This window comes from Calonectris borealis, chromosome 1, assembly GCF_964195595.1.
Source record: "Calonectris borealis chromosome 1, bCalBor7.hap1.2, whole genome shotgun sequence".
In the NCBI taxonomy this organism is placed as follows: Eukaryota; Metazoa; Chordata; class Aves; order Procellariiformes; family Procellariidae; genus Calonectris; species Calonectris borealis.
The window spans coordinates 188134505-188146538 of NC_134312.1; the positions used below are offsets into that span (position 1 = coordinate 188134505).

The window sequence follows — 12034 nt, forward strand, 5'->3', positions numbered from 1 at the left end:
AGAAGCTCCTACTGGGGAGAGTGTACCAAGGCACTAAAATAATAGAAAAAGAAGAATGATAGGCATTACAATTTACTAGCAAAAAAAAAGATTGTGCTTTGGTTAAAAAGACTACTTCATGTTATTTTCCAGGAGACTGTTATTCATATAATTAGGATTTTATACCCAGTCATGAAATAGTCCTGTCGGAGACCTAACATCAGTGAAGATAATGTTGAGAATTTCCTTATTGTTACTTCGTTCCTTTGTGCAGAAAGCATCAATTTTAAAGAGAGTAGATTTTTTCTCCACATGCAGAGAGTTGTAGCTGCTAGCTAGTTGCTAGCTAAGCACATTTTTGCTATAAGTTATTTGAAGAGGTACAAACAGTACCATAGATTTTTTTGTTGTTGTTCTCAGAGATTGTCTTGAGAGTCCCAGTAGCTTTTCCCATTACGCCTATGTTACTTACCCATTATTCCTGTAGTTCTGCCACGTACAGAAGGAATAACCTCAGTGCTTCGCTCTTGTTCTTGCTCCTTAAAACCAAAACAAAAACAGAAAAGGAGGAGATGGGTTTCTTCCATCACTTCAGCTTGACCTTCCACCCGAGGATGTTGCAGTTTGTTTCTGTTTCTGTTTTTCTTCTTCTTGTTCATTCTGGTTTTGTTGTTTGGGGAGCGTGCTGGTTTTGGCTGGGGTAGAGTTAATTTTCTTCATAGTAGCTGGTATGGGGCTGTGCTTTGGATTTGTGCTGGAAACGGTGTTGATAACACAGGGATGTTTTAGTTACTGCTGAGCAGTGCTTACACAGAGTCAAGGCCTTTTCTGCTCCTCACCCCACCCCACCAGCGAGCAGGCTGGGGGTGCACAAGAAGCTGGGAGGGGACACGGCTGGGACAGCTGACCCCAACTGACCAAAGGGATATCCCATACCATATGACATCATGGTCAGCATATAAAGCTGGGGGAAGCAGGAGAAAGGGGGGGTCGTTCGGAGTGATGGCGTTTGTCTTCCCAAGTCACCATTACGTGTGATGGAGCCCTGCTTCCCTGGAGATGGCTGAACACCTGCCTGACGATGGGAAGGAGTGAATGGATTCCTTGTTTTGCTTTGCCTGCACGTGCGGCTTTTGCTTTCCCTATTAAAATGTCTTTATCTCAACCCAGGAGTTTTTTCACTTTTACCCTTCCGATTCTTTCCCCTATCCCACCAGGGGGGGAGTGAGCTGCCAGGGAGGGAGTGCCAGCTGGGGTTAAACCATGACAGGGAGGTAGAAAATTGCAGAAGGGTTGGTAAGAACAAGCATAATAGCTGCTTTTGTGGCAGAGTGATGCAGCCTGTAACTGGCTGTCTTTATCTTCCACACCGCATCTTTCAACTGATGCTTTTGAGTCAGAGAAAAGTTGCTAACCTTAAAAACAAATACGTAAGTATTTGTAAGTGACCTCAGATGTACGCAGGAACCCAGAACTAGTCAAGCTTTGCAAATAGAGATGCCTTCATTCCTCCTACCATCTTCTGGACTTGGCCTCTAAAGTATTGGAGGCTTTTCTGGCAACAAATTAAGGCTGGATAATCCATCTCGTCCTCTTGTAAAATGTTAACGTGCATATATTCAAAACATTATTAAGTGCCCAATCTGAGTCTCTCATAAGCCAGCGTCTCAAATGCAGTAGGGTTCTATTGAAAATCCAGTAGAGTGTTGTTTACCTATCAGCCATGACCTGATAAGCAGCTGCACAGAGAAACTGGAAAATTCTGTAGATCCCTGAGTCAAAATAGGCTGAAAACTCAGGCTCAAGAAAGCCCATTGCAGGTGATTATAGCGGCTAATTAGAAAACTCTGCTTCCAGGAGAACATAGTGTCAGTGTCTTGATTTTTGAAGAGGATCCCGTAAAATTGTAGTTCCTGCTTTTCTTCTTATGTGGAAGGAAACGTACAATATATCCTACAGGACAGTAATTCCCGTGTTTGACTATGAAATACTGTGGTGGTTTAACCCCAGCCAGCAAAAATAAACGCCACGCAGCCGCTCGATCACCCCCTCCCGGTGGGATGGGGGGGAGAAGCGGGAGGGCACAAGTAGGAAAGCTCCCGGGTTGAGATAAAAACAGTTTAATAATTGAAATAAAACTAAGTAGAACAGTAATAATAACAATGAGAACAACAACAATAACACAAATATACAAGAATACACAAAGCAGGCAATGCACAACACAACCGACCGCCGACCGCGTGTCACGAACGGGGGGCGAGCCCCCCCCTCCCACCTGGTTTTTATACTGAGCATGATGTCACATGGTATAGAATACCCCATTGGCCAGCTGGGTCCACCACCCTGGCTGTGCTCCCCCCCCCCCCCGGTGCAAGCACCACCCAGCAACAGCCAAAGCATCAATGGGCCATCAACGCTCCTTTCACACCGAACCCAAAACACAGCACACCCCCCAAGCTACTGGGAAGAAAGTTAACCCTGTCCCAGCTGGAACCAGGACAAATACCAAAGAGGAAAAATCTGGAGCAGATTTCGGACAGGACCAAAAAATATTTGTTGTACTCAGCTAGATTAGATTATTTTTAATAATGTTTGGGTTGCCCTTGTTGACTCGTTTTCTTCTGAAAACACAATGTAACATGGTGCTGTCTGCAATTTTGTGCATGCCAGGTAATTTCTCTACCTTGGTTTCATTCCCTGTAAAATAATGATACTGCCATACTTTGTGATGATCTTACTCATTCATTTATTTGAAGCATTGTCAGTCTCATTACTTATGGGACAGTAGATTTGCCCTTTGACTCTCTCCAGCTTAAAAAGCAAAGAAGCAGTTTTCAAATACAAATAATATTAGAAAATAGAAACTAAAATTGTTCTTGTAGACGGAAGTACGGCTTCCAAAATATACAATATAATGGGATTCTGATCGTAACAGGTGCTTTTTGATGCTAGCATGAAGTATCAACTTTAGACTGTAGCCTAAGATGTGACATACTGGTGTATTTTTTAAGACCAAAGGGACAGCTACCATACTAAAATAAATTTAAAATGCATGTCTTAAACCCTGCATATTTCACTGTCCTCAGGATGCACCCACGTCCTTGCAGCAAGTCCCTACACCATTGCACTGAGTTAGAACATGACAGTGGTAGTAGATGATTGCTCTGGAGAGATGGTTTCTCTGTCAGGAAAAATATAAATGCTCATCATATACCTTAGTAAGTTCTGACTAAAGCCAGGTGTAAATTAAAAGCATTTTTAATGCCGCAAACTGACTAGTGTCAGATCAGATGAAGATAAGATGTGAAGAACTTTTTGGCAATCAAACAGTCAATTTAGTGTATTGCCTATCTTGCAGGTAGCAGAAGAGACAAGCACTCTCACACATCTATGTCATCCTACATTTCATGCAGCAAGGGGCCAGTCTCCTCCTACTTCCCGCTCTTGTATCGTTTCTTTCAGTGCTTCATACAGAAACCCTTGCTCACCTATCAGGACATGGGCAGTGCTATAGGTCATGGGAGACTTTTAGATGAATGAGATATTCCCTGCTTCTCCAATACCTGTATGACTATGTGAATATACCCAGTAGAAAACTGGCCAATTGCTTTGTTGGTGGAGTTGCAAAGCAGAGCACACTCTGACCGTGCTGCTTGGTATTTTGGGTTTGTAGTTTTGAAGAGCGTCAACTGAGTAGACTTGTTCATATGTATTTCAATGCCATTGCAATTCTACTTCATGTGTTTACGACTAGATGCAGTCTGCTTGCATTATACTGCGTGAGACTATACCGGTAGAGAAATAGAAATTGAATCCACAGCAGGGCATCCAAAGCTTACAATTAAAATCTTTTCAAGGTCAACAGAGCTTCCTAATGAATCGTCTGTTGTACTTTAAGAAGAAGCAAATGTTTTGACACACTATTGTTAATAGCAAGGCCAATGTCCTAGATGTATGTTCCTACTCTAGTTTCTGTGGCATAGCAGTTCTGCTGTAGATCATGGCAACCAAGACGTTGTACTGTGAAGCTGTTTTACTTGATGCTACAGTTTGCTGTTGTTGCAAAGCTATTACTGTTTTGAAGATATTTTTTTTTTTTTAAATGCAGAGGCTAAAGAGTTAAGTAATTGAACCAAAGTGTATTAGTGGATAAAAATCAATTGTGTGGGTTTGTGTGGAGAGGTTGTATCTTTCATAACACTAACATACAGTTGGAAAAGCAGACAAGTATTTGGTTGCCCAAGCCCCCCTTAGGTTTTAAGCAGAAGCAACAGACTTCAAGCTACAGGTTGGGAACAATTGCTCTGTGCTCAATTTAATGATGTACATCTGTTTCAGGATTTGAAAGAGAGAGGTGGCTGGCCAGAGACCTGTGAGCATTGGCAAAGGTGGTAATAGTCTTTAGCCACTTTGGGACAGATTCCTAGAGACAGGCTATTTTCACTCCGAGAGTAGGAGGGAGTTAGCTAGCAAGGAAACACAGGAAAAAATAAATTGTGCCATAAAACTAATCTCTCTTCTTAAAAATAAGGTTTTCAGTATCCACTAGAACTGTGAATTTTCATTTCTAGACTTCTTCTCTGAAGGTCGTCCTTTTGAGGATCAGGTTTGAGACATCAGAGGCAGAACGACTCCCATACAGAATTATCCCACTGGCAGCCAGGCACGTGTCCCTTATTGGTCACGTGCATCTCTTCTGCTGTACATTGTGCTACTTGGGATTCACTGACGCAGTTTGCCTGAAAGCACTTGATGATTACATGAATTATATTACCTTCTGGGTCACCTTTGTTGGTTCCAAGGAGCTTGATGGTTTTCTGTTATCGAGGGTGGTATTGGGGGTGGATGGGGTGATGTGCTGGCAGATGTTGCGGTTGGTGCTCTGCGGTGATTGGGGTTTGTTTGGGGTGTGCTGGTCTGTACAAATCTTGCTTCGTATGATGGATCTGAGGAAATGCAGGAAGTATTTTTGGAGGCAATAACAGTTTCTGCAAAAATATATGGTTGTTTTGTGCAGATTATAATAGTTAAGTACTTTTTAATATGCATTCTGAAATAGGATGATGTGTGGCAACAAGGGGCCTCTACTTGCTTGAAAGGTTTTTTTCGGACTACCGCAACTTTATGTGTGCTACTTAGGTTTCTCCTGAAAAGGTACCATCCGCTTCCTCAAAGTGTGTCTTCACTTGGTGAAGACTGGTTTTATATTGATGGAGTGGTTGCCTTGAGTGCTGTTTCTGGAGCCAATGAGGCACTGTCCAAGGGCCATTTGAGCATCCTTTGGGCAGGTGGTTGTTATGATTGTGGATGGATGTAGCCATGTTGGTCTGTGGATTTTCTCGAGTATGGCTATTTGTAGGTTGTTTGATATTTGTCATTATAGTTAAGAAGCTGATATCAACAGAGGTGGAGTGAAAATACCATCTCAGTTTGGATTCCTGTACTAATATTAATTCTCTCTCCAGGTTTGGGCACATCATGCAGGCTCTGCTTCTGGGGTTTTATACTGGTTAAGGCGAAGTAACATATCTGAAAAGCTTATTGTGCTGAGGACAAAATACCTAGTTTATGTTCATAAAAGAACATTTGAGTACTCAAAAGAAAATTTTCCAGATGAAAAGCACTGAGTCACTGAACAGTGTTTTATTAAATAGAAGAGCTTTTTTATGTCTTAATGTTCAGCACTGAGAATTATACAGCGTTACACATGAATGTCTTTAAAATGTGTTTTGTATCTGATAGATTGAATATGAGAAGAAGAAGAAAGAGGATGGAAAACGAGCTCGAGCTGATAAACAACAAGTGTTGGACATGCTTTTTTCAGCCTTTGAGAAACATCAGTATTACAACATTAAAGACCTAGTGGACATAACCAAACAGCCAGTGGTACGTACTAGTAGTCTTGTAATATAACCATTTTCAGTAGTTACGATTGTGTACATATTCCATATCCAGACAATAGTTTAATATATACTATATGCCTTTGAAACAGCTCTCTAAATATGTTTTACAACAAGCAGAAATCATCAAGTTTTAAGTTGACCATTGTAGGACTGTGTGGGATATGAAGCATTGCAGTGAGTATGCTTTTTCTTGACAGAGGTGGTTTAAGTAACCTAAATGGTCTCTTTCTTATTTAGGTTTGCTTTAATACTAGAAACCAAATTCTGTTATGCTCTGATGTCTCCCATGCTACTCCTGTCGTCACCAAAGTAACAGCCTAGTTCTGTTGCTGTTGGCAGTAGAGAGCTTGTGTAAGTGAGTGGTCAGCCCTTCCTTTAGCTTCTGAACTTTATCTTGGCAGAGCAACAGGGGTTACTTTTTTTCTGTGGGTCTAGAAAATTGTTTCATTATCCATGTTAGGAGCTGAGGCATCATGCGTAACACCTCCAAAGTCACTCAATTTCCTTTACAAATAGAATAATTTTTAGACTAAGTGTTTAGAGGGTTGATATTTGGGATTTATTTTGATTTTTTTAAACACTGTTTTGATACACAAACATGCAGATGTGTGCTTACGTGATGGTTTTGTAATCCTGCAGTGTTTGCCAGCCCCTTCATCTATGAACCCTAAGTTTCAGTTCTTTTCCTTCTTCCCCTGATCAAGCTTTCCTTGAGCAGACCAGGCGGGAGCAGGGGGAGACAATGACACGTGAAGTATCTTTGGTGCTTTTGATGTTTTTGCTGCTGACTTCGATATCTATCGTCAACCCAGCTGCAGTTTACAGAAGACTTAAAGGGACTTAGTTATGTTTGAGTCTAAATGGAGCAACAATTTCAAAAGTTGTTAGAGCTAAGGCAGAAGAAAGAACAGTGACAGCTGGATTATGGAAAAAATTATTCCTCTGTAAAAGAGGGGAAAAAATGGAGATGCTTGCTAGTTTTGCTCACTTCACGTTTAGAATTAAGTGGATCCATATCAGAGGATTTGTATAAGGTGCACAAACTGTGTGATTAAGAAGCTGCACAAAGATGTTACCCAATTCAAATACATGTAGGTTCACAGTGTTCTAGTATCTTGGAAGAAAGTAGTTGGATAATGTATTCGTGTCTTTTCCATTCATTTACCTAGTAAGTCAGCTCCTTATCTGTAAGATTTTTTTTGTAAGAGATAGGTGTGACAGTCACTGTCTCAATCCTTTTGAATGTAAGTAGGTGCAGATTCATCCTGCCTAACATGATTTCAGCCAGAAATAGTCACCCACAACTCCCACTTAAGCCATGGGAGAACAAAAGTTTTCTTCCTCCTGTGATGTGATCTATCTCTTGAATGTACCCGTCTCTCTGCATCAGCTCAAAGGAACCTGGAAAAGCTGTGCTTCTGACACAAGTTTCTTCATTAGGCACCAAAAGTTGGGCAAGATTAATCCAACTTTTGTCTTAGTTGCTGCCCTAAGGATTAGATGTATAGGGTAGTTATTAGATTAGATGTATAGAGCAAAATACCTCACATGAATACTTCTGTTACATTTATGATGAATTTCTATGCCTGTCTATATATCTCTGCTATCATCATATGCTCCTGAATATATTCTGCCCGTAGCATAGTAGATCTGTGCTGTGTACTTTCGTCTCAGCAAATCTAGCCTCTTTTTTTTTTTTTCAACTATTGTAGTAATACAGATGTTAAAAGGAAATTGTAGACTAATTTGACCCAACATCACGTTATTTGGGCTATATCTTTGCATATGTGTTTCTTATTTGAGTCTCTCTACTGATGGCTAAAAGTCCTGTAGGGCTCCTGAGATTAATCAAACCATTAAACCCTCTTCCCCTGAGTGGGCTGTGCAGTCTCAGTTTAGAGCTGTGTGCAAGAGTTAGGGGTTTCGTCTTCATTCCCAGCTGGGGTTTTGCCATAGGTGTTGGTGCCTATCCAGCTTCCTCAGACTCAGATATCCTGAGAAAATAAATTACCAAAATCCTCTTCCTGATGCCTTTCTTCATTCACTGGGTAGCCAGTATGGGGATAAATTCAAAACTATCTTTCAGTATGTCATAGAATCATAGAATCATTAAGGTTGGAAAAGACCTCTAAGATCATCGAGTCCAACCGTCAACCCAACACCACCATGCCCACTAAACCATGTCCCTAAGCGCCTCATCTACACTTCTTTTGAATACTTCCAGGGATGGTGACTCAACCACTTCCCTGGGCAGCCTGTTCCAAGGCCTGACCACTCTTTCAGTAAAGAAATATCTCCTAATGTCCAGTCTAAACCTCCCTTGGCGCAACTTGAGGCCATTTCCTCTCGTCCTATCGCGTGTTACTTGGGAGAAGAGACCAACACCCACCTCGCTACAACCTCCTTTCAGGTAGTTGTAGAGCGCGATGAGGTCTCCCCTCAGCCTCCTCTTCTCCAGACTAAACAACCCCAGTTCCTTCAGCCGCTCCTCATAAGACTTGTGCTCCAGGCCCTTCACCAGCTTTGTTGCCCTTCTCTGGACACGCTCCAGCACCTCCATGTCCTTCTTGTAGTGAGGGGCCCAAAACTGAACACAGGATTCGAGGTGTGGCCTCACCAGTGCCGAGTACAGGGGCACGATCACCTCCCTGCTCCTGCTGGCCACACTATTTCTGATACAGGCCAGGATGCCGTTGGCCTTCTTGGCCACCTGGGCACACTGCCGGCTCATGTTCAGCTGGCTGTCAATCAGCACCCCCAGGTCCTTTTCCTCTGGGCAGCTTTCCAGCCACTCTTCCCCAAGCCTGTAGCGTTGCCTGGGGTTGTTGTGGCCGAAGTGCAGGACCCGGCACTTGGCCTTGTTGAACCTCATACAGTTGGCCTCGGCCCATCGATCCAGCCTGTCCAGGTCCCTCTGCAGAGCCTTCCTACCCTCCAGCAGATCAACACTCCCGCCCAACTTGGTGTCGTATGCAAACTTACTGAGGGAGCACTCGATCCCCTCATCCAGATCATTGATAAAGATATTGAACAGGACCGGCCCCAGTACTGAGCCCTGGGGAACACCGCTCGTGACCGGCCACCAACTGGATTTAACTCCGTTGACCACAACTCTCTGGGCTCGGCCGTCCAGCCAGTTTTTTACCCAGCGAAGAGTGCACCTGTCTAAGCTGTGAGCCGCCAGCTTCTCTAGGAGAATGCTGTGGGAGACAGTGTCAAAGGCTTTACTGAAGTCCAGGTAGACCACATCCACAGCCTTTCCCTCATCCACTGGCGGGTCACGTGGTCATAGAAGGAGATCAGGTTGGTCAAGCAGGACCTGCCTTTCATGAACCCGTGCTGGCTGGGCCTGATCCCCTGGTTGTCCCGGACATGGCTTGTGAGCGTCCTCAAGACAAACCGCCCCATCATCTCCCCTGGCACCGAGGTCAGGCTGACCGGCCTGTAGTTCCCCCTCGGATCCTCCTTCTGGCCCTTCTTGTAGATGGGAGTCACATTGGCAGCCTCCAGTTGTCCGGGACCTCCACAGTTAACCAGGACTGCTGGTAAATGATGGAGAGCGGCTTCGCAAGCTCCTCCGCCAGCTCCCACAGTACCCTCGGGTGGATCCCACCCGGCCCCATAGACTTGTGAGCGTCCAGGTGGCGCAGCAGGTCGTTAACTGCTTCCTCTTGGATTATGGGGGGTTTATCCTGCTCGCCGTCCCTGTCTTCCAGCTCAGGGGGCTGAGTACCCTGAGGATAACTGCTCTGACTATTAAAGACTGAGGCAAAGAGGGCGTTAAGTACCTCAGCCTTATCCTCATCCTTGGTGGCAACGTTCCCCCCCCCCGCATCCAATAAAGGATGGAGATTCTCCTTGGCTCTCTTTTTGTCATTAAATATATTTGTAAAAACATTTTTTGTTGTCTCTTATGACATCTACCCCTCATTTAAAGCTATCCTATATTCCCATCTGGGTTCCCATTAAAAACTTCTGTAGGGAGTTGCTAACGGCATCCATTTCCATTTAAAAATACTATCGCTTGGTTCCTGCTGCTCAGACGGTGTTCGCTCCGTGTGTGAGCATCCCTGGTGCTGCGGACTTCAACCTCTGCTGTGCAACTTTTGTTTTTTTTCTGAAAATAAAGTATCTGTTCCTAATGCCCACTGTGACTTTATTGTTTGCAGAGCAGCTATACCTGACAAAAAAAAGGAAAATGCCAACAGGTGAATAGGCATGCTTTTCCCGTGCTGTACAGAGGTTGACTGCTAATTAATCTCTGCTGAGCGTTCACTGCTTTATTTTCTGTCGTAGTGTCTAAGATTGTCTGGGTATGTAATTTCTCTTCTGAGTTTCTAAATGTTGAGGTTATTTTCAGGCACGAGGAAAAAAATGCTGCTGTCTCCTCAGCTCCTGTTAAAATGAAGTTCTAGGTGCTTACATCACTGGTTAATAATATTTAAAACACATTTGTCTAAGGGAATTAATGTCTTTGTTAGTGAAGTAACAAAAAAATAAGGGTATTTTTCTTACATAATGGTAAATGTAAATAGTAAATTACAGAATATGTTGCCACAGAATATGTTGCATGTTACACGGGAAACTGCTGCCTTCTTTATTTTGTGATCGTGAAATCACAAAGCAAGTCTATTCTGAATGCAAACTACTGTTATATTAGGGAAACCTGGGTTTATTTGTTTTCCTTTTTAATGAAAAATAACAATTTGCAGTAGTAGGCAAATCTGTTGCCATCTACTCAGATGTAAATACCAAGTGCTCCCTGGAAATACTGCAGTAATTCTAGATTTGGACTTCATGGCTGAGAACATAATATGCTTTTATGTGAGCAATCAAATATTGGTGAAGAATGGAACTAGTATGGAACCAGTGGTCTAGTATGAACTGTATTTTTTCAAAATGGGGTAGATTATTTGCATTTTTTTCTTTTATTTCAGCTTTAAGTAATGGTTATCCTAAATACAGTAGGGGTGTTTTTCTGCTCAAAGTTTCAGAAGGGTTTTCAGAGTTAACTTGAAAGTTAACTCCTCTCTCAGAAATTTTTATCCCGTAATTCTATAATAACATCTCACTTTTTATGGAAAAAATCATGAGGGAAAGTGTAACAGAGCAGAGGATGCCTTAAATGTACAAATAGATTACCTACAGATTAGCTTCTGTGTTAGAATTGTATGCATATAAACATATTGAATCCCTTTCTGAGGAGAAGTTGCGGGCCCCTGATCAGCACTCACTGGGTTCTAAAATTCAATATTTGGCATCACTGGAGGAAGTGGGGGGTTTCTCTTGATGATATAGTTTCAGACTGAGTAGTATGCTTCAAGATGTATAGGCCAACATGGCACAGCGCAGACCCAGGTGGAGGGTCCTGGTCTCTGGAAGGAGAAGTGATCCTGCAGGAAAAAATCATAACGTCCCCTGAACTCATCTCATCAAGCCACTCGCTCTCAAGTACGGTACAGTACAGCAGGATTATCCCTGAGTTGTAATGGTCTAAAAGCTCCAACAGTTCAGCGTTGTCTGTGCACGCAGAGTGATTTGTTCGGGTTGACACTCTCAGCTGCCCTCCTAAAACCACTGCTGCTTGTTTTCCCCTGCAGCGGCGATGGCAAATAGGAATATGTTGCACGTCCTCCGTTGCTGCAGTTCACGGTCCCAGCTTGAAGTGCCCTTGCTTGTGGCACAGATGACAGTTCGGGCTGGTTTTGTTCCGTTTTGTTATGCTGTTGAATCAAAACTCTTGGAAGTTTTGCCCAGAGAGAAGCAGAACTGCCTGGGGAATTGGATCTGAAAACTAGTTGAAATTAAAAGTAACCTTTGTTTAACTGGGTGGGTGGCTTGGAGGCGTGAGCAAGTAGTGAGAGGTGAGAACTGCCTCGTGCAAAATGTCAGCCAAAGATTCTGCCACCAAAGAGCAGCGAGCCGCTGGGAGCCGTGGAGCGTGCAGCCGTAGCGGTTTCATTCTGCCTAAGCCCTGCGGCATCGTCACGCCTCGTGACCTGGCTTCCCAGGTGCAGACGAGGTCTCTCAGCCCAGGAACTGCATATGGATGTACTTCATGGGACTAAGTGCAATTATATTTTTTTTCCAATTCTCATTAATCTGTCCATGTAGTCTAGAACAGAATTTAACCTTGAGTCTGAGTGTTTCTT

General features: G+C 43.2%; 1 protein-coding gene across 3 annotated transcripts in view; it reads left to right on the plus strand.

The window, feature by feature from the left end:
• The window catches only part of GTF2F2 (general transcription factor IIF subunit 2), a 97554-nt gene that overhangs the window by 82555 nt on the left and 2965 nt on the right, over nucleotides 1–12034 (plus strand). For 2 of the 3 annotated variants that reach the window (XM_075139578.1, XM_075139576.1), the window contains one exon: nucleotides 5722–5865. In XM_075139578.1, coding sequence (XP_074995679.1) covers nucleotides 5722–5865 — 144 coding nt within the window. Of the gene's footprint in view, nucleotides 1–5721; nucleotides 5866–12034 lie in introns of those variants that run through there. The other variant, XM_075139577.1, reaches the window with a different exon arrangement.